The 23,223-nt window shown below is 34.7% G+C and overlaps 1 protein-coding gene across 1 annotated transcript; it reads right to left on the bottom strand.

The window, feature by feature from the left end:
• Positions 1–766: 766 nt before the first annotated feature.
• On the bottom strand, positions 767–23,179 carry LOC136823415 (serine/threonine-protein kinase TBK1-like). The gene is made up of 23 exons (XM_067079600.1): positions 22,959–23,179; positions 21,878–22,021; positions 21,262–21,394; positions 18,395–18,488; positions 16,652–16,742; positions 16,071–16,130; positions 15,455–15,549; positions 15,030–15,255; positions 14,180–14,244; positions 13,584–13,713; positions 13,022–13,097; positions 12,234–12,271; positions 11,947–12,038; positions 11,549–11,638; positions 11,025–11,065; positions 10,667–10,698; positions 6,250–6,368; positions 5,071–5,144; positions 4,408–4,441; positions 3,678–3,776; positions 2,944–3,043; positions 2,604–2,635; positions 767–1,853 (listed from the first exon to the last, which is right to left on the bottom strand). Exons 1-23 carry the CDS (start codon positions 23,094–23,096, stop codon positions 1,703–1,705), a joined length of 2,154 nt encoding a protein of 717 aa, XP_066935701.1. The 5' UTR covers positions 23,097–23,179; the 3' UTR covers positions 767–1,702.
• Positions 23,180–23,223: the final 44 nt, after the last annotated feature.

The raw sequence follows: 23,223 nt of genomic DNA on the forward strand, positions 1-23,223 counted from the left end.
AAATTTTGAAAGTGAAGATTTTTCCTTTTTCTCTAGTTCAAAAATAAATGACATGACTCCATACATCAATAATTATTCGAAAGCTTTCTTGTTTGAACATCGCGGTTTCAAATCAGTGCTCAGATTTTTCGCATTTTTCTTGGATAAATAGTTAAAAACTACCCAGAACTGAACTCAATTTTTTGTCTTTTTTCTCCCATATCTACCCCAACAGTGCAATTTGAAAAACCTGAAAATTTTACCGTAGAGCCGTTACAATAGTAGGTTACATTAGGCTAATTCAATTGCCTAGCCCTTACCTTATGGCATTTTTAGTATTCTGGCCGACTTGAATAATACCATTCGAAAGCTGATTATGTCAACATTGGTAAAATTGGAGCCATTATGCTATCACTTTATTGTTACTTTCAAATTTAGAACCAAAAATAATTTTAAGTAGCACACAACAAAAATTCAGGTCTGTCTTACCTCCAGTAAATTGACACTTCCCTCGTATCATTGAGCACCTATTAATGTTATATTGCTATGTAGTTAAACACTGGAAAGATATTTTTAAGTGTACGGTAGTTCACATGAATATGATAAAAATCGAGACTTGAATGAAAATCCTGAGATTTTCTTTCGAATCCACACATTTTGGAATATTTGAAGTTCGATGATTTAAAATCTATGTTCCTTTACTTAGACAAAAGAGCTGCTAAATGTAGCTGAATTTGACAAAAAATACGGTAAATATTCAAAATGACAAAAGTTAAACCATATTAAGTAATTTTGATAAGTTATTGCCATATTTATTTCTCGATCTACAAAGCCACTTGATTGACTTGAATGAAGTGTAAAATTATATACAAAATCTGCAACAACAATAATCCAAAAAAAAATCCCTACTATTACAAAAGACGTTAAATTTCTAAATCAAAAACAAAACAAATTTACAAAATATATATAATTTAATTTCACTGTACTAATCAGGGGGGTACTGAGCATTAGCCAGTTGGCGATGAACGAAAAAGTTCCAGAGTTTCAAAAAAAATTGTTAAAAATAATGTAGCATATTGGCATTTTGCTAATTTACCATTTTTCGAAAATTGAAGTTCGAGCGAGAATGTCAATTTCGGGCCTTGAACTTGATTTCAACCATTATTTCGATCTGGGAGGGATCTATTGGTTTCTAGGCTATATTTCAAGCCCTACTGGACCATCTTTGAACTTTTGGATCCTCAGATCTTAAGTCTAACGTTAAAACTCAGAGTTAAAACTCTACCCTTCGAACCTACTTTAGAGCACTTGCAAATCGATTGTGGTTTCAAAACTTCCCGGTGAATTCCCCTTTGTGTCAAGTATTTCGTCACCGATTGTAGATCAGAAACTCCAGAATGGGAAATGAAGACAATTATTTCCCATCTAGAACACGTGACCTTTGTGATTTTCAACAAAATTGCTAAATGCAGGGAAAACTTAAGGCTTCACTTTTATTGGCTTGAGAAAGGTTAAAAGATTCATCTCTAGCCCCTTCGGGGCTTCAGCTCAATGGTTGTAGCATCACGTGATTTAATAAAGCAGAATGCCTGTTTATTCGAACGCTACCAGCGCCTAGATTCAAATGGAAATTGAACCATAATTTTTTTGATTTATTGAAAGTTTCACAAGTAAAAACGTCAAAAGTAGATTTGTGCACAAATTAATTCCTTACACATAAATGCTAAATAGCAGGGCTCTCACCACCACCACTAGCGGCGCCTACGCCACCGTTTTTACCAATAGCAAGGTTCATATCCAGTGAATCTAACATTTTGGTGAGCTCGTTAGACATTTGAACCATCTCATCATCCGGCATTTGGTCCTTCATCAAACTGAAAACAAAAAGTGTTTCCTCAGGTTAACAATACTTTAACTGGGTTAATATTCTCGGGGATTAAATTTCACGGATTTCCGCGAAATTAAGTCCCAAAGGAAATTTGGAAAAGCCTTATCCACAAAATATTTCTAAAACTCAAAAAATGTAAATCAAAACACTTTTTGAATGCTTACTGGCATCAAAGAGGCGCTAATAATGAGTATTTCAACAAACAACATGCATGATTTGTCAGTGAGCTCAACCACGCAATTTACTACCCGCGAAAATTAATCCCATTGAAATATACTGACTAAAAGAATAACCAGAAGCTTCATATTTTCATAATATAAATTCATTCCCGCCAAGACATTCCCACCAAGATGCATTCTTCCAAGCTTTGAGCTATTCTAGACAATTTGTTAACTGCACTGGCCTAAAGTCAATAACTTTTGAGTCGATCGTAGGCGTAACTGTAAAATTTCTAAGAGTAATCTAAGATTTTTAATAATTTTGACGCTCAAACTAGTCTCAGGACCCCAGAAATACAGTAAGCCACATCGGGAAATATGAAAAGTCATTTTAAGGTCTTTAAGGTTCTTCAAGTTTTGCTAAGTTACGTAAATTACGCATTATGAAAGCAAACATTCGAATCTGTAGGAGCAACCCATTACGCAAATCAAACGTTTGCTTACATAATGGTTAAAACATGAAAGAAGCTCTACATTATAGTAAGATGCGCCAGATTTGTTAAAATTACTGCACTTACCCATTTACCATATTTTCAACTGTGTCCGCAAACTAAAAAAAACAAACAAATCAATCCAAAATTAGAAAAATGAGAATTTGTTGTGAGGACTGCCACCGTATTGGTCACAGAAATAGATAAAGTGAAACTTTATTGTAGGATAACTAAATTAGTTCCTTCCTAATATTTGATTGAGCAATAGAAGAACTGTGCTGATTTCTTGTGAGGCAAACATTTCCTTTGAAATGTACAATATACCTTAAAGTGAACCTATCTACACATAGTGTATACATAGAAAACTACAGGCTTTTAAGCCTTAAAATGAAGGAACTTTCATGAATGACGTAGCTGAAATACACACCTCTTCGTTGACGTTGGTATAAATATCATCAAATTTTGTAATGGTCGCCGATAAATCTCCGAATTCTTCAATCAGGCCGTCTCGATGTCCCCAGATTTGTCTAGAGTTAAAGAAATCGAGAACTTAGTTTTTAATATACCTTACTTTAGGAGTACAAAGTTTCTGCTCGCGATTTTCGCGAATTCTGGCCTTTTTTCGCGAAAGTTTGTACGCCTAAAGTATTACATGAAAATAAGTAGACATGTAATTAAAGCAAACTAAAAAAAAAGCAATTTTTCGCATTGTACGAGTTATTATGTGATTACGAGCTAATTTAACGATGGGTTTCACTACTTTTTTCCCGTCAGGAAAGTAAATTACACTGAAAGTTTAATATTTTTCTCTTCTCCCCATGTTTTTGTTTAAATGTTGTTTATAGATTTTCTTTCTCGCAAAATGAATTTCGAATGTGATTGAAACGTTCGATGAAAAAAAAAATGTAAGAAAAATTAATATTAAAATCAATTTTGTAAACATTGGCGCGGTATCGAAGAGTGCGATTAACGATTAAAACGATTAATGGCTCTCTACAGGATGCAATTAGAGTAACGATGAAATGCTCTCTTTGAAGGCGCACCAAATAAGAAAAAACAACTCATCGCGCGATTAGGTAGTAAATACTGAGAGGATTAAACCAACTTATTAGGTTTATCTGCGGTAAACTTTTACCTAAAAGACGCTTATAAAAGACTTACCCTAACCAATCAACAAGAGAATCATGCAAAGTATTTTTCGTGCTTTGGAAATGATCCACCTTAATGTCCATTGTTGTGTGGATTTGTGATAGACGCTCCCTAGAAAAATCAAAATTTTACAATTATACTGATAGATCTCTAACAAATTCGTCCAAAAGTATATTAATGTACAGTGGGCTTTTTCCGAAAGAAACTTTTATCCACGCGGTAAAAGGAATTGTGTTTTATCTTTATTTAGCCTTAGTGTTTACCCTATATTTCCGAACCCCGAACCCCGGAATTCAGTTCAATGCAAAATTCCCATTCTTTCAGGGGGGGGGGGGTCATCAACTACGTAGGCACTATGACACTTATTACGTGGTGTAAACTCTTTAAAAAACAGTTACTCTAAAGTGGAGTAAATGCAAATTTGTAATAAATTTTCATAACACTAAAAAGTTCTTTTAAATACAAAAATCAAAAAAAAACTTCAAGTAGTATGATTTTTATATCTAGAAAAGCCACAAATCGTCCATTTTACGGGGGTGTTGTACTGGAAGTAAGTGCTGGTAGTGGTGTGACAATATTTGGCAGTTGCTCGTCATAGTGTCATGGAATAACTGCACACCCCCTGGATTCTTTCCAATTTCTCTTTTTTTTTTATTAGGCAACTGGCAACAGGCAGGGATTTGGCTAAAAACAAAAAAATATTTCGGGCTAATCAAAAACTAAACAAAAAATAAAGACTTACGTGTCAAACTTGCGACTCAACTCATTGTAATTAGCTAAAAGAGAAACATGTAAAAGAAAAAAAAGTCAGATTCCCCGAATCTTATTCTTGATATGATTAAGTGAAGATTACGTCATTTTTCCTATCAGAAACACCCGAAAAAAACGTGATTTATGGCCTATGTGGTGCTATTTTTATTAACATTCATGAGTCAAATTCCGGTTTTTCGGGTGTTTCCGATAAGGAAAATGACGTAATCTTGACTTACACATATGAAGAATTCTTACAGCTCCCGACTTGAACCCCGTCCGATTCCCGAATTTAAAAAAATTAGCCTCTTCAACAGAGATACTTTGTCACAGAAAGTCATGTGACATCTTTTTCAACCAATAAGATTTAATAATTTCGAGGGTAAAACAAACACTATGGTTTAACTCACTAAAAGATTATGATTACTGAAAACACATAATCAATCTTTAGTAAGTGTTCTGTTGTACCCCAGTTTTGACGTCACGCGGTGGCGAAGAATATGTACTATTCGTTCGACCGCATTCGCTTTGGTTCGATTCGACAGGTTCGATCGTCGATTCTGTTCGATTAAGATCGTCTGGATATTTCTATTAAAAGTTTTGGAAAAGAGTATTAATGCAAAATACACAAGAATATACAGGGAAAGATACTTACATCGAGACTTTTCTCTACTGATTCGCATGCCGAGATCATAGATGATTTTCACACAACTCGTCAGCTCCAATGGACTACAAAATGAGTGAAAAACAATCAGAATATTAAAAAAAGCCTTCAAAGACAAAATTCTTAAAAAATTACGTTTGTTAACCCTTAGTATATCTTGGGGGGGGGGGGGGGCAAAGAGGCCCCCTTCAAAAGAAAATGTTAGATAACTTTTGAAATTTTTATCCTATTGACTTGAAAATTTTTATGAATTAAAATGTGAAATAAAAATTTCGGCATCATTGATGACGTCATCGCCACCTAAGGACGTCATCATTGAAAAATGGCCAAAACTTGCCCTTTTTTTGCCTATTTATACACCATGGATTAATGTATCTAAGGATCGGAAATTGACTGCTATTGACTTGACATTTTGGCAAGCGTGAGGTATGAAGGTCACAGCCATAAGTGAGGATTTTAGGTAAAATACGGACCGGTCTGTAAAATAACAACCACGCACGTGATAGAACTGAAATTTTGCACACTGTCTTAGATGTTCAATATCTACCACTGGTGAAAATTAAAGTGAAAATCTCCAGGAGTTCTGGTAGGGAGGTCAACGTGTATTTTATAGACCAGTCCCTCACGATGCTTCCCCTAGATGTTCGAAGGGTTATTTGAAAAAAAGTCGGAAAAGGTCAAATTTTTTTGAATTTCAATCCAAGGTCAGGTCACTTTTTCACAAAATTTGACAAAAACATAAGACTGAGGTAGACCGTAAGTTGGTCTGATGTCAAAATCCCTCTTCTAAAACCGACACCCCTCTTTAGAGATAGGAATAAAAGGAACGTCGGAATCAATGATAGAAAAAAGATTTTTCCTCTCTGATTGCTAAGCAAAGAAATTTTACAGTGGTTCCGACTGCCCTCTTATTCCTAACTCTAAAGAATTGTCTCGAAATTAGAGAAGGGATGTTGACCAACTTACGGCAGGGGTATGATTGTATACCTCACTATCAGATTCCAGTAGGTAGATAAGGGTGTTACCCAGGTGGAATGATTGAATCCAAAACAGAACAAATATGTACAGATTTAAATTGAAGGGCTTTATAATTATCCTAAAATTTTAAGATTCGAGAATAATACATTTCAGACATCTAACACAGATTTCAAGGTCGGAGGATTAACATACCTAGGTAGATCGCTGACTTCTTCCGTAGCTTTCAAAAATGTTGCATCTAGCGTATCACTTTTCAATATGTTCTTGATTTTATCTTTCAGCGTCGCCAGGGCTGCCAAACCTTGTTGGTACTATCAAAAAAATGGAAATAACTTTGTTTTTGATTTTTGACAATAGACCCTCGACAATTTCTTTTAAGCTACTCCCTCAAACAAATTTGCGATGTCTCTGTGAGTGCTCGATACATAATGTTCCCTGTACGAGAAAAAAGCAGATCAGAATTTAATTTAACTGAAATCCTCAAATGTCACTAGAGTTAATTATATTTTCAATACAATGAAATTTTTTTATTGGCCCTGCGCTAAGCGAGTGGGCCTTTCATTTGCAACGTTCTGTTCGTACGTGTGTCTGTCCGTCCGTTTTGGTAGAAACGGCGCTTAAACCCAGTACTACACTTTTTGCCGTCTGGATAGGGAAAAGCTTGCTAAAGTCGGATACTGGCTATAAAAGATATATTTTCTGATTCCGCGCTTTTTCAAAACAATTTTCAAAACAAAACAAGATGGCGGTCGAAGAGAGGAGGTTGATTCATACTTTCTTGAACATTTTCTTTGCTTTAGTGGTCAAGAGATTTTCAAACCAAAGAAATTTTGTAAAGATTTTTCTTTATACACCTTTTTCAACATTCTGCCATATCTTATAGTCTTTGCTCAAGTTTTCATAAAGTTTTATGAGTGAAATTCTACCTTAAATCACTTTCATTTTTAGTTTCTTGTTTTCAAAAAGACTTTATTTTTAGGAAATAATGGCTTCTGATATAGAAATAAATAAACTGAAATGCTGCTCATGTGTAAATTTGAATAAGATTGGAACTTTTTTCTTGATGCTACAGAAGAAAACAGTCACTTCTGGATCTGTCGGTGTTAACAACGGTCAGTACAACAGTGGTGGGACGCGGTATGATTTTCAAACCCAACACATAATTATTTCAAGTAAACTGATTCTGGAATTTGGTAATGGACACTAAAATGGAGCTCGTGTGTAAATTGGAATAAGATTGGAACTTTTTCCATGATGCTACGCGTGCGTGAAAATTATTTTTTCTGGATCCGTCTCGTTTGACGAAAGGTGCGGTGGCTTGATTTTTCAAACTCGACACAGAATTATTTCAAATAAGCTGATTATGGAATATGTTAATGGAGACTAACAAGATTGGGAATTTTTTCATGATTCTACACATTAAATAAAATGGTCATTTCTGGATCTGTCGCATTAAAACGGTCGGTCGGTTTCAAACTCGACTCACATCGATCACATTATTATTTAAAGTATATAAACTGATTCTGGAATCTGTTAATGGACACTTAAAAATGCAGCTCATGGGTAAATTTGAACTAGATTGGAACATTTTTCATGGTTGCAATTCATGAACAGTGAAAATGGTCATTTCTGGATCTGTCACATTAATTGTTAACTCGAACATTAACCACATTAATTTTATTAGCCTGGATATGCAGACCGTAAACTATTTCACCGTCTAGTTTTTTAAAGATTATTTTTCTGGTTTACGGTCTGGTCCAACTAACATGCCTGCAGGGATATTTCTCCCTACATATGTGATTGCAGGTGAGTGCACCTTATTCATTAAAAAGCGCCCACTCATTAAGGAGAATATTTGCGGGATTTTTTTATATTTTTCCAGTTTTTCTATGGGTGCGCATAATTTAGGGAAAAAGCTGACCTTGTGAAAAAAGATAAACGAATGAAAATGAAAACACAGGTTCATTTCTAAACAAAATGGCTGCTGCAGGGTTCAGACAGACCTTCGAAAATAAAATTCCCAGAGTTTCCCTGAATTTTAATCAATTTTCAAAGGTTTTTTCCCTGAGAAATTCCTCATTTTAGCTATTTTTTCCCTGAGTATCAAGCAAACCATAAAAACTAAGCAGAGTCAAAAGAGATGTATCTTTAAACAAAAGGCACACAAATCAAATGGTAAACCTAAGATAAAAATTAAAGCTACAAATACTGCATATGAATAAACACTTTAAAACTAAAAAAACTTTTAAATCTGTTTTTTCCATTCATTCTTCAAAAAATAAAATTCCCTGGGTTTCCCTGAGTTTCCCTGATTTTTCTGAAAATTTATCATATTTCCAGGTTTTCCAGGTTTTCCAGGGTCTGTCTGAACCCTGCGCTGGAAAGTAGCCTTTATAAAATGTGGCTGATGTTTTGATGTAGTTTAAAGTAGTTTTTAAAGTTTTTTGAGTTTGTGAAAGAGGTTTTATGGTAAGTTAATTATGTGTGTCTGCCTGGGTTTTCAAAGTTTTGATAGTCTGTCAACAAGGGTTCACTCACAGGCAGTATCAAACAAACTGTATATACCCAACTTTGTATTGTTTTTTGTTTCTGAAATTTTGAGTCTGGATACCCAGGCTAGAATTCTATTGGAAAGTTGAATGTAGCTGAAGACATTTTCGCGAGGGGGGTCCGCTGCTAAGGCCTGGTAAAATATTTTATTGGCCAAAGACTGACGTTACAGGCAAAAATCATGTAAAGGCAAAAATTGGGTAAAAAAATTGACGATTTTTGAAACTCGTACTCTTGGGTACCTAATAGCTGTCCCCCCCGCAAATAAATTTTTCTAAAATAATTTTCTACCCAGGACATTATTATTCCAACCCCCCCCCCGCTTATTGATCTTTGCGAAAATGTTTTTAATAGTTCCCTCTTTTGTCCTAACTCTGCTGTATTACATGTTTTTTATAAGCATAACGTTTATAAGCATACCAAGACCTAAATTTGTCTACAAAATAAGCATATTACAAGCATATTACTGAGCTTGCTTTTGAGGTGTGTAAGTGAAAATTTTTTTTCTATTGCAAAACGTAATGACAAATCTTAGTGTCATTACTTATTTCCCTATCCTCGTGTATAGCAATGACAGATTTTGGAAAAATTGGAGACTCGAATTTTTCGGAAAAATAAGCATATGATGAACATACTTCAAGCCTGAGTCTAATATATCTCTAAGCCTAACTGAGCTTGTTTCCCAAAAAACATATGCTTATAAAAAAAACTCCCCCCCCCTCTTATTAAGTTTTGAGATTTTTTCCAACCTCCCCCCCCCGCTTATTCCAAAACCCCCCAGCTATTAGGTACCCGAGGAGAGTATTCAACCGGATGAGCCTTATTCGCCTGTGTAGTCCCGGTTGGTAGGGGACCATTCAATAAAATTTCAAGCGTATAACCAATGAGAAGTACCGCGGCTATTTTGAAAAAAAATTTCCTGTCTTCACTTTGATCCATGTCAACGGGGTCATTCATTTGCTGTTTTGTACGCTCGATTTCAACACGTTACTTTTCGCTGGGCCTTCACGCCCAACGGGCTTCTTGTTTAATCATTAGATAATCAATTCGTAAAGACCCCAAGCAACGGATTAGAATAGGTGGATTAAGAACTCATAGAAAACACTCCTCGTTAGGTTATCAAACTTTTTTACGAGTTTATGCTAGCAATTACAACTTGATAAGTTGTAAAAAAGTTGTAAAAAATCATTACTTTCAACATTTTCATTGGTCATTACGTATCACGTGGTACATTTTAAATAAGAAAATGCACTTTTTTAGCCCTTTCTATCCAATGCAGAAATTAGCCAAATAATTTGAAATTTATTTTCCTAATTCTAAATACAGTCTTCTTTCACCAGTATGCAACCCATTCGTGACCCATCGATAGTTTCTTAGTTATAGACCATACGTTAATTTTCACTTATCTGAAGATTGCCATTGACAAAAGATTAAAAATTTACATTAAAACTGGTCTAGCGTTTGTTGATGCTAAAACTTAAGTGCAGGATTCAAAATATTTGCAAAATCATCAAAATTGATCGAATCATAGGACAAATTCGTTTTCGAAACTGTATAAATTGGAAAATTGTTCTTATAAAAACAATGAAAAAACTAAACGAGGAGTGCGCAGAGTCATTTACAGATTTTTCTTGTAACAATGAGAAGACAATGGATCTCTCTTGGGAGCAACGAGAGAAGTTAATCCACCTATTCTAATCCGTTGCCCCAAGGTAATTTGAATTTTGAAAAAGAAATCGAGTAACTAGGTTATAAGGTGACAGGACAATTGCCCCCGTGACAATTACCCCCAGACAATTGCCACCAGGACAATTGCACAATAACCGATGGCATTTATAAATCATTAAATAAATTCTGTTTATTTTTTTCCGGACAAGCAACAGCGGTCAGCAGGATTGTTTGAGTTCTAGGAAGATTCCACTCCTGTTTATTTTTTTCCGGACAAGCAACAGCGGTCAGCAGGATTGTTTGAGTTCTAGGAAGATTCCACTCCTGTTAAATTCTAACGATATTGAAATGAACATCTCCAATACAAACATAAAAACAATTAAATCTATACCAGAGCTTCCGCCTTCTTTATCTTGTCCAGCTCTAAAGAAAGAAAAAAACTACTTAGAAGACTGTAGTCTTGCTATGGCTATTAGCGTAAGACAAAAAACAAGGCGAGAATGTCCAGCAATGTTCAGGTTCTACCTGAACCAGTTTTTATGAATCTGGTTGAAAATCATGATAAACCTGTAGTTTAGATAAATCATTTTTGATTAAGGATCAGAAACTCCAAGACAAGCAAGACAAAAATACTGTATTTCCACTGGAGGGATTCACGACCACACAAGAAAAAGTTACAACACTGCTGGACAAGTTTAAAACGAAGTAATTCCAATGCTTGGAGAACTGAAGTTATGTTCCAAACTTACCATCGGCTGATTTTGATATTCTGCTCAAGACTTTCTTATAACTAAAAAAAAAAATTAACATCAGGTTTTTGACTCTTTTTTTTATTTAGATTCAGGCTAGGTTTGATTTTTGCAGTGTTAAAGACCACCACTTATGGTTTAGATTCGCGACGATGAGAAAATGCAAGGTCAATACAACTTCCGTTTAAAGTTTCCTCGATGATGAAATAACACTCGGACAAAGAATTCGATTAAATTATTATAGAGATTCCTGCAAATTTTGCATACTCCGCGCTTCACTCGAGCCTATGAAGAGTCCACCGCCGCAAAGAAACATACCCATAACCATAATGCGATGTACAGCATGATATCCGCAAACTCTCGCGATGGCCGTGGAGATTAAAATCAGACTTCAGCAGAATATGAAATCACGGAGAATGCAAGGTTCTGAAGAAAACTGCAAAAATAAGCCCAGATATTTGCCAAACTCTGAAATAATGGTGTTCTATTCAAATGAAGAAGACACAGTTTAAAAAAATACTTACTTTTCTAAACTTTGGTATTTGATTTTGATCTTATCTTCAATATGTTCGCAATTGCATGTAATGCTTTCAAAGACTTTTTGGGTTGCCATTCTGAAAAGGATAATGAGATTCCTAAATCCAGGATTTATCAAAATACCAAGAGGAAGAAAAATGATGTGTTTGCATCTAAATGATTTACCAAACTTCTGCTATTAAAGATCAGGAAAATACACTATTTTTAGTATAGAGCCATATTTGGTATTTTAAGCCGAAAACTTCTCTTAGTATGGCTAAGGTTGGTTCTTTAATTAAGTTCTTATTTTTCAGCTTCCTTGACCTGCCTTGACCCTCATTGATCTTACAAAATCGTTCTTATAAAGTGAGTCAATAGACTAGTTCCCACTCAAAATCTGTCTTACTTTAAACAACTTCTGGCGTTCAAAATAGCTTTGCATTCGTGTGCCAACTTCTCTGATTTTCTTTGCAGTTTACAAGATTTTTTCAGAATTTGCTAGAAGTAAAGATGAAGAAATCACGAAAAAATTATCTTTTATGTTATGAAAATCAGATTCAGAAACAACTTACAAAAAAACAACCTCTTGCTGTTCATAATATGTAAGTTTGGATGCTTACAAAACACTTAAAGGCCCGTAGATTGAGAATACTTAAGATTATGGGATTCAACGAAGACCCTAACTAAACTTACAGCACCAGGTGGTAGGTGGATTGTGTAAATACCATTTCCTAAAAAGTCGAAAGAACGAAATTCATTTTACACCTAAGTACTTTCTACTTTTATTGTTGGGTTGAGATTAGTAGTCAAACGTGCGCATTGCACTGGGCACAACTTCAGTAGCTTTAAATTATTTATAGGCGCAATTGTAGCAAAACAAACCGAACGATTAGTGCCCAGGCCTAGGGAATAAAAAATACCCCCTCCCCCCGATATTCACCCAAGAAAAAAGTGAACCACATTTCAGCAAAATCCGACCATTTTTTAAGTCTCCAGGCAGCCCCAAAATTTTAAGGAGACACAGACAGACACACATTCTCAGATTCTAGCTCAACTAAAGTTGGAGAGAACTTGCATGAAATACGAAAAGTTGTGAACAATGGAATAACTTCTTTCTTCTTTTAACACTAGCAAAAATTTGTTTGAAAAATGTACCACAATAACACATGCTTAAATAGAGACCCCTCTACCCCCTGTTGTAAAGAGGTACAATTTTTTTATAAGAACAAACTATGTAAGAACATAAGGGTCTGATGGCCAAATTGTTAAAATTAAATAAGATCATGCTATAAAGAACATTATAAGGCTTTGCTGACTCAAAAATGACCAATTTCTTAAGAAATGGGCAAAAATGCTCACAGAGTGTTGAAAATAAGAACATGTTAATGATATTTTTAAGCTGAAAACTCAAAAAGTTAAGATCATCCTAAGGTTTCAAAAAATTTGGATGTTCTTATAAAAGAACGTGTAGGTTCATATACCTATCAGTAGTTTGTTCTGTTCCATTTGTTGTGATTTCAAGTGATCTTTACTGAATAAAAACAACGGGTTGTCCAACTGAAAAACAGAATAATAATGTAATTCAGATTTTTCGCTCCTCTCTTAAAGGTTTTGACCTTTGTTAGACCTACTTTAGTATTTTTGTGTAGTAATTTCTGCTATAATGGAAGTATTTAAAAGGGTCAAGCTGGAGTTTTTACAAGTTCTTATTCGATTTGGTTGGTCGTTAACCTGTAATAAATTGATTTTATTACTCTTTCTAAAGAACGCGTCATTTTTATTACTGTAAAATGACCAATTAGTCAAGTATCTTGTAAAAACTCCAGCTCATCTAATTGAAAAATGTTTAAAAAAAACAAAAATATTGATCATCAAAATTGGTTTTGTCGAAAGATATTCTTTTTTGAGATTTTTAAAAGACACCTCAATGCTGAAAAAGCAGAATCCGTTAATGGGTTAATGGATGCCAGCAGCCTATTCTTTCTTTTGTTTAAAAATACTGTGTAAGCAAAAAGGGGGGGGCAAGGTTCCTCTCTTTCTTACCGTAAAAGTCGGATAGTTATGTATTTTCATGTTGAAATCTGGTTTGAATTCTGAGAAGTTGTGAAAAAGTTCCTGATCACTTTCTTTGATACCAGTCACCAAAGCGAGAGTGTCTTGAAGATGTGATAACCTGATGAAAGTTAATACATAAGTTACTACGCTGCGAATCTGATTCGAACCTAACATTTACACAGAAGAAAGCAGAGCCTCAAGTCAACCCGTGGATGTTTATTTAAAACTCACACTTCTGTATAGTCTTATAACCTGACTTTCATAGCACTTTCAGAGAAATGTTGCGAACTCTTGAAAAATCAGGAAAAACTTCAACAACGAGCTACCTCGCCAATAAACGCACAAGACTACAAAATTATTATCACGAAAAGGTGTTTCTAAATACCTTAAGGGACTGCAAGGTAACTTACTTTGGCGAAAACTGACCTCGGCGAAAACACTCATTTTTAAGCATAAAAGAACTGATTTACCCCCTGTCGTTGGTCAAAATTAGTTCTCACCAAAATAAAATTATGCATCAGTCACCAAAATAATTTTTAGCATTTTTGCTGCTTGCCAAGAAGGTTTTCCTTAAGGTAGCTTACGTTTTGTCCGGCTGCATGTAGATCTTGTCAATAGTACTGGTCCGGCTAACGTAGACATGCAAAACCTAACCGAAAGAAAAACACATAATAGCGAAACGATTAATTTTATTGTATCTAGCTCATTTAGAGATCATTTGAAACTTAAGAATATATTTATAGACAATGCAATAAACCAAAGTTTTATTAAGGTTTTAACGTTTTTTTTATAAGAACAAACTATATAAGAACATAAGGCTTCGATGGCCAAAATGTTTAAGATGTTAAAAGAACAAGTTAAGACTGGTTAAGAGCATTTTAGGGCTTCGCGGACTCAAAAACAGCCAATTTCTTAGGAAAATGGACAAAAATACATAAAAAATGGGAAAAATTAAGCTAGATGCTAGAGGTAGCTTCAAAGCGTCATGCTTTTTTCAAAAATACAATGCCATTCTCGAGGATTGAACTAGCAGAAGCTGAATGAAAAGGTTAATAATATTCGAGCTGTCTGTATCTCTAAAAAATTGGTATTTCCGAAACTGTTCATCTAACGTTACCAGATCATCTAAAAGAACGACAAATAACTATTAAAAAGCGACAACAAACGACAACAAACGACAAACCCTAACCCTAACTATCAAATAGCGGCATATTTCGCCGTCCTAAACCCCAACCTTGGTCAGTGACCATCCCTACATATTCATTACTTTTTGTACATACTTTACGCTATTTAACAACTAGCGGTTTAAAGAACGATAAATTACGCATGCGTTTAAGTCTCTATTTGGGTGAGCTGGAAACATAGGATGATCTAACTCTTCCGCAGTAACCATTCGAGTTATAAGAAAGAGGATTGGAACTGAGCCAAAATTACCTTATTGTTCACAATCCTTTTGATTTCTTTGAAAAATTCGTCATAAGGAATCACGCGCTTGGCGTCCGTCTCCAATAAACGGCTCAATACCGGTGTAATTAGATTCTTCAAACTTTTAGACATTCGACATTCCATAGGCAGTTCATTAGAATATTCCAACGGGCCGTTATCTTTTAATTGATGACATGATATGACCCCAGGTTTCTTTTTGGTAATCATTTCGTCCCTGCAATATAGAATTTTAAACGTACAAGAACATAAGTTACGAGATTAAGAACAAATGTTAGGTGTCAAAAATATATAAGTTCTGCAGTTTTCTTTAAATAGCCCTCTTCTTCACCCCTTAAGAACTTTAGCCAGAATTCTTTTTAATCCTCTATTTTCAGAGACTTGAAAGTAAAAGAAAACCAAAAACCAAATCTTACATCGTTATTTTGTCGTTTCTTCCTTTGAACGGACAAAATGGTAAGTTTCCAGTGGCCAGATGGTAGAATGTCACTCCTAAGCTCCATAAATCGACCTAATAGAAAATGTATCTAAAGTGTTACACAACATGGAATCAAGATACAGCAAAAAAAGTTTTCCTTGCAAACTATATAGAATAGAAATATGAAATAGGAATACTCAAACTGCATTTTCACGTTACTAATGGTATCAGGGAATATGTTGTTCTTTGAGAGGGGGCAATACAACGTCTTTAAAACCCAAGAACAAAATCTAATGCGACGTTTTGCTTTGGAGTCTTATTTATTTCGAAATCCAGACAATGCAACGGTATTATTTAGTAAACATCGTCGCAGGAACGAGGTGGAGAATATCAATCATCCTCAAGAGCTGAGGGCTTTAAATCCTTTATATGGTAGTGTTCGAAAAGGCTTTATCATTTCTTATATTATATTCTTTATCTTTATGTTTTTAAAAGCATAAAATTTGACATCCGAAAAAAAAGAACGCGACAATTAAAGTTAAAACAATTCGATCATGAAAGCAACGTAAAATGCCACGATTTCAAAGAAAACGAATTCTGAGCATAAAACGTACTTGATCATTGAAAGCCATTTTCGGCCGATTCATTATAGCTCTTTCGTAGATGTCCGGATGCTGAAAAGAAACAACGCTACAAACAATCAATCAATATACTAGGACCTTATGCAAATGAATCAAACACATAACAATGTGTTTATAGATAGGCGATTTCAAGAAGAAGTCTAGTTTAGACTATAATTTGGGGACACCGTTATTAGCTTTCCTACTACACCTATTTTACGCCCCTCTTAGTCTCAGAGCACTATTCTTTTAACACTACAACACTACACCTCTCCCAAATCGAAATGTTAACGAGTTTTTATATCTATTATATTTTTCTACGACGGGACGGTAAGCATCTAATTTGTCTACATTCTGACTGACTGAGGACAACGGTATTTTTCAAATCGCTTCAATAACTCCAACGTTCTAAGAGTGCTAATAAACTCGCTATCCAATGAATAAGGAGAAGTACTGAAACCTAGCCCGAACTCTAAACCCTGAAAAACGTTATATAATAACCTAAATTGTATTCTAGCTATTTTTATTTGTTATGCTACTTATCAGTTTTGTCACACATGCTAACATAGACTTACCAGGTATTCCTCAGTACCAAATATGGAAGTAAATTCACCGCCATCTTCCAGAAATCTTGCTGCACCAAAATCACTAATTTTGTACGTTGTACTGCAAGAAATATATTTTGTCATTATTCATTAAATGTATAACCTCTACATATACAAATGTTACCAGAGTACATTTGAAGGGATAGCGAAGAACGTTACACGTTTTTTTATAAAAACATCCAAAATTTTCAAAGCCTTCTGATGTTCTTAACTTTTTTGAGTTTAAGCCTAAAAGTTTTCTTAATATAATATGTTCTTATTTTGACCATCTTGTGAATATTTTTGACCCCATTTTCCTAAGAAATAGGGTGTTTTTGAGTCCACAAATCCTTAAAATGTTCTTAACTTGTTCTTAAGATTTTGGCTTATGTTCTTATACCGGGTAGTCCAAAAAAAGTGTCCATAAAATTCATTTTTTGACGTAGCTTGTTTTTGTGGGTCTATTGACTTGAAATTTGGTACAGGCAATCTTTAGCACAACTCTGAGCACCCCTCAAAATTTCATTCTCAGAAAACAATTTTTCGAAAAGTTACAAACATTTTAATTAAATGTGTCGAAATCGCCTTGTTCAAAAATTGACGTCAAAACATATCAAACTAGTTTTCGTCTCCTGTTTTCTTTTTGTCCGCGGCGATCTTTTTCTCCGCTTTTGCAATGCAACGACCTCAAAGTAATTTTTGAAGTCATTACATTGCAATACCCAAAGTAACGAACTTCAGAAAAAGCTGGTCCCATCAAACCAAGACTGAACGCTTCGTGGAAACATGGTACATTTGAAAGAAGACCAGGTTCTGGCCGACCGGTAACTGCAACTACGGTAGTTTGTTCTTATTAAAAAAACGTGTATTTCAATTACATCAATTTGATAGGAAATATCAAACATTCATAAACGAGCCTACTTCCCGATATATGTTCTATCAAAAAACAATTGTTTCACTGAGATACTGACAGTCTGTGCCACTAACTCGATCGGGAAGATTCTTCCAAAATGGGAAAAATCTTCCGAAATGGGAAGAACCTTCCCGAACGGGAAATTAACTTGACTCCCGAACGGGAAGATCTTCCCGCTTTTTTACTTACCTAGGACTTTTAAATCGGGTTGAAACTTCCCGTTTGGGAAGTTAACGCAGTTTTTTCAAAATTAAACCAAATTTCCACGGTAAAGTTTATTTTTCTTTCGGTGAAAAATCTTTAAATTTGATGCTTTATCAGCTCCAAAATGTTTCAACTTTCGCCGGTCATCGTACAGTTTCGCCGAAGATTCAGTCATTTTTCATCTTCCCAAAGAGGAAGAATCTTCCCAATCAGGAAGAAAAAATTCGCCTAAGTTCTTCCCGTTCGGGAAGTTTCTTCCCATTTCGGAAGAATCTTCCCGATCGGGTTAGTGGCACAGACTGACTGATGTCAAAATGAATTGAAAGTTAAAATGATAGAAAGTAGGGCATAAATTCATTCAGCTTTTTCTTCATTGCTCAAAAACAACCAGAATAAGCCAACCACTCAAAAATCGTTGGGATGTGATGAAAGTCAATTCATGATATGCACCATTGCAACGTCTTCTAACATTACATCAAGAACCCAATAGCTGATTGGTTGAAAGTGACGTATTGACTGAATTAACGTCACTTTCACCTGTTGGGTCCATGAAAGACATCGCAATGGTGCACATTATGAATATACAACCTTCGCACAAAACGAAAAGACAGTTTTACCTTCCATTTTCGATGTTTGGAACACAGAGGATATTACCAGGCTTCAAGTCACGATGAATGATTTTCTGATTTCGCAGATACTCCATACCAAGACCTGATAATAAATGTTCGTGTGGATAAGAAGTTCAGATTCTCAGTTTATACAATAGACAGATAGAGAAACAAGTGATACTTTTATGGACCTACCTGGTTGTCAAACTAATCAATGAACATTGAAACAATGAAACACATAACTGGTCAAAATACAAAAAAATAAAGAAAATGAAAGCATATTTTGGGAGACACTATCAACACTATTGAAAAAGATTTTTGAAAAAGAAATAAAATAAAGCTATTAAACGCTTTTCTTTATAAAAACAATCCACTATCAGAAAAATACACAGCTTAATAAACAAGGTTTCCAGAAAACTCAAACCATCGCGCTCTACCGTGACATTTTCTTCTTTTAGGAAAAATAATAACAAAAATAATAATTTGGCTAAGAACATTTGATCTATGCTTATAAATAGTGATTCTTATATTGATAACGATTCGTTTTTTAGCCAAAAAATAATAAGTGTTTCTAGAAATTTCAAACCATTGCCCTCCACCGTGACATTTTCATCTTAAAAAAAGCTAATAAAAATAATAATATGGCTATTAACATTGACGTATGCTTATTAATAGTGATTCTTATAGATAAACATACATTTTTTGAGCCAACAAAATTTTTTTGCAAGAATCTGCTTGAGCCATTTTTATCTATAATGGTACCCTACTTTCATGCAAAAACTCAGCAAAAAATTAGTCCAAAAGACCCGTTTCTTAGTCGTTTTATGGCCCAAATTTGCCAAAAAATTTTTTTTTTCGAAAATCGGGATCCGTCACATTTTGGCCACTATCATTTTGCACCTTTGTACTAAAAGATTCCTATGATTCGATCCTGAGAAAAGATGATAAATTTATAGGACCTCCGCTAGTTATAAGCTAAGCAAACAGATAATTGGATAATTGGTTTTGAGAATTTTGTGTGCAATTTTTCATTTTATCCATGAATTCGACCTTTTTATGTATCTTTATTTGGCATGTACTAAAAGACGGATCGACGGATCAACGGATCGACGGATTACTAAAACACGGATCGTTGTATTTCGGATTACTAAAACACGGATCGTCGTATTTCGGATTACTAAAACACGGATCGTCGTATTTCGGATTACTAAAACACGGATCGTCATATTTCGGATTACTAAAACACGGATCGTCGTATTTTTTTAAATAGAAAGCTTGTCATACATCATAACATAAATCGGCTGCACCAAAACAAGATGAACCGATGAACCTCCTCCTCGTTTTATATAGGAGAACTCTTGGCATCAAATCTCAAATAACATCGATAATTAAAAGAAAGCACTTGAAGTGGTTTCAGACCACAAACCCAAATAGAATCCTCCACTTCACTCTAGTAGATACTTTATGACTACTCCCTTTTATATTTATTGGCTGAAATTTTAAGTTGGATCAGGAACGAATTGATGTGTAAAAAATAAATACTTTACAGTGTAGAGAGGCCGGCCCCCCAGCTGTACTAATAGTATAAGCAGTAGGTATAATATAAAAAATGACTGGTTTTTTCCTGACCTTAATAAAATTTCCTGATTTCCTGTTGAATAATGCCAGACGGTGTCAATCGAACGAATCGAACGCCGAATCAATCGAACGCAATTGAATGCAATCGAATAATTGCAATTCGATTGTCAAACGCAATCGAATCGCAATCGAATATTACCCAGGATTTACTGTTCGATTGCTTCGATTACGTTCGATTGTATTCGATTACGTTCGATTGTATTCGATTACGTTTGATTGATTCAATTGTGTATTAGATTTTATTCGCTTTGGTAGGGTACTTAAGCACTCGGCCGCCCACGCTAAAAACCTCTAACAGAGTGATCCAATTTGATTTAATCGCAATAAAACTCATCGAACATAATCGTAATCGAACATTAATCCAATGTAATTGACAATCAATCGAACCAATCGAACATAGTCAACTATCAATCGAACATTACTCGAACGCAATCGAACACAATCGAATATTACCCAGGAATAGGCCGTTCGATTAAGATTCGATTACGTTCAACAGTCAAATCGCAATTATTCAATCGCGTTCGATTATGTTCGATGGTTCGATTGCGATTTTTGTTCGAAGTTGTTCGATTGACACCGTCTGGATAATGCAATATTTATTTTGAAAGTTGAGTATATAATTAATAAACATCCTTGCCTTTTCTGGACTATACCTATCATGGAGTTTTCTATATATTTAACTAACATTGACCCAGGGGCCATTCTTGCTACATTAGATTAAAAATTCAACAAACGTAGCAAACGATGAAAATAGTTAGTGTATGCTTTACATATTTTCTTCAACAATCAACAATTTCACACTACCAGTAGGCACTGCAACTATTTTCAAGAATTTTAAGAAGAAGAAGGAGGAAGAAGGAGAAATTCCTTCACACAAGGACGATCCGTGTTTTAGTAGTCCGAAATACGACGATCCGTGTTTTAGTAATCCGAAATATGGCGATCCGTGTTTTAGTAATCCGAAATACGACGATCCGTGTTTCAGTAATCCGTCGATCCGTTGATCCGTCGATCCGTCGATCCGTCTTTTAGTATATGTCTCTTTATTTTCTATTTCGCACTTTCGTCAAGATGTAGTATTTTTGCTGGCTTTTTAAAAGATTTTAAATATATTTTAAATTCTACTTTTATTTTATTTTTTTTCGCCGATCGACCAACCCCCTTTTTTGGGTAGCTTGGCCCGTAAAACAACAAATTAAATTGAGCTCGTCTAAACGATTGACTGTACAAAAACTTACTGATATCGTAGACGGCAGATTTGAATGTCTCCTCTTCAAGACCAAACGCATTATCAGGGTGAGTTAATTTCGTGTGTAAACTTTCTCCACATAATTCCATGACAATGACTGCGTTACGTTCACCGTTTTGAGACTAAAGAAATAATTCATGATATTTATGAGGTAATGTTTTCTGCGGAAAGACCCCGGTTTTTGCCAGTAGTGGCAAATTTTATACAACTTTTGTCTAGTTTAAAATTGCTACTACTGGCTAAAACCGGGGCATTTTCGTAGAAAACATTACGTCATGAATATCATGAATTAAAGAGTGAGTTTGTTTCACATGCCAAATTTTGCGATTTCGGAAATTTAGCAAACTATTGAATTCACAAATACACCTTTTATTATACGAACAAATTATATAAGAACATAAGGCTTCGATGGCCAAAATGTTAAGAACAAGTTAAGAGCATCTTAAGGCTTTGCGGACTCTGGAACACCGAATTTCATAGGAAAATGGACAAAAATACTCTAAAAATGGCGAAAATAAGAACATGTTAAGAACATTTCGTAACTCATGTATAACCATGCTTAAACTCTTGATTGCTATTTTTGAAGATTAAAAGAAGAAGATTACCGTTGTGTATTCTAGGTCAATAAATTGGACAATGTTCGGATGTTTGAGTTGTTGTAAAATGTGGATTTCACGTTCCATTATATCATTTCGTCTCCCTTGGGAACGTTTGTTCATCACTTTTGCCGCGTAATGTCTACCATCTTGCTAAAAATAAACATTTACCTCTATACAGTTGATGCTCTCTCTAATTCGAATTTATTTAAGTGGAATTGGATTTTCATCGAAAAATGGGAGATGTTCTGGAGTTTTTATAAAATACTTCACTGATTGGTCTTTTAAAGTAATAGAGATGACGCGTTCTTTAGAAAAGTAACAAAATTGTTTTATTACAGGCTAACGATTAACCAAATAAAGAAAGAGTTTGTATAAACTCCAGCTTGTCCCAAAAATGCAGCGTATCAAATAGTAGAGCACAATTCACGAGAGTTTCTTGTTGACGACGACTTTATTACCGAAACTGGAACATATCGAATAGAAGAATGTCGAATTAGAGAGCGTCAACTGTACTATTATCATTATCATTGTCATTTCATTTTATAAATTACGCCAATATATCTTTGTTCACCATGATAGTTGAGCAGAATTAACAATTTAGAAGTTAGCTGCTCGAAAACACCCCTGGTACTTGTTTGATAGATGTGAGCGAGAATGAGAAAGTATAAGGCTTCCAAACGATTTTAACAATTTTAACAACTTTCTGATTTTCAAATCAGTGACTTGTACAAAGACACCTTCTCACATACCCACTTGGAAAATTGACCAAAATATCGTCTCTGGTGGAAAATTATACTCCAATTTTTGACCCTTCTGAAAATAATCAAATAAACCAATCCTGTAAAATATTATCCGACTTTTTCCAGCCCCACTGAATTTTCTGACTTGAAAACAAAAGAATTTAAATCTCCAGCCGTAAAAAAATGGGAATATCAACCCCAGTTCACCATTATTTTTACCCCCACTGGCTGAAAAAAATCCTACCGGATCTATGAGAAGGTAACGAGGTCTATTTTCCCTTTGCTAGTCATCTCTACCTATGTAACACATAGTTTAGCTACTCACCAAACAAAATAAATATACAAACCTTTTTTCGGCATTTATAAACGATACTAGTTGCACCATTACCAAGAAAATCATATTCAACATTCCATACATATTTTTCTGTATGTCTTAAACCATGCATCCCTTGGTGCATTCCAATATGATGGTTTTGATATGCCATGGTTTTATGAATTATGTTTTGTCTTACGTTCTTTGCTTTATATATAATAATTTTTTGTAGATTTATTATTTTGCTTTGTTGCTATGTCTGAAATAAGAAAAATATAAATTCAGTTCAGTGAGAATGT

This window comes from Clytia hemisphaerica, unplaced genomic scaffold (genome assembly GCF_902728285.1).
Source record: "Clytia hemisphaerica strain Z4C2 unplaced genomic scaffold, Clytia hemisphaerica genome assembly, whole genome shotgun sequence".
In the NCBI taxonomy this organism is placed as follows: domain Eukaryota; kingdom Metazoa; phylum Cnidaria; class Hydrozoa; order Leptothecata; family Clytiidae; genus Clytia; species Clytia hemisphaerica.

Bases quoted from the DNA above. Each gene is read 5' to 3' on its own strand.
- LOC136823415 (XM_067079600.1), bottom strand. From the start codon at position 23,096: ATGGCATATCAAAACCATCATATTGGAATGCACCAAGGGATGCATGGT. The intron at 16,131-16,651 runs GTAAGTCTATGT...GTTTCTTTTCAG, and splicing joins TTGGTACTGAGGAATACCTG to CATCCGGACATCTACGAAAG. The intron at 12,039-12,233 runs GTAAGTTTAGTT...CTTTACTTCTAG, and splicing joins TCCACCTACCACCTGGTGCT to CAAATTCTGAAAAAATCTTG.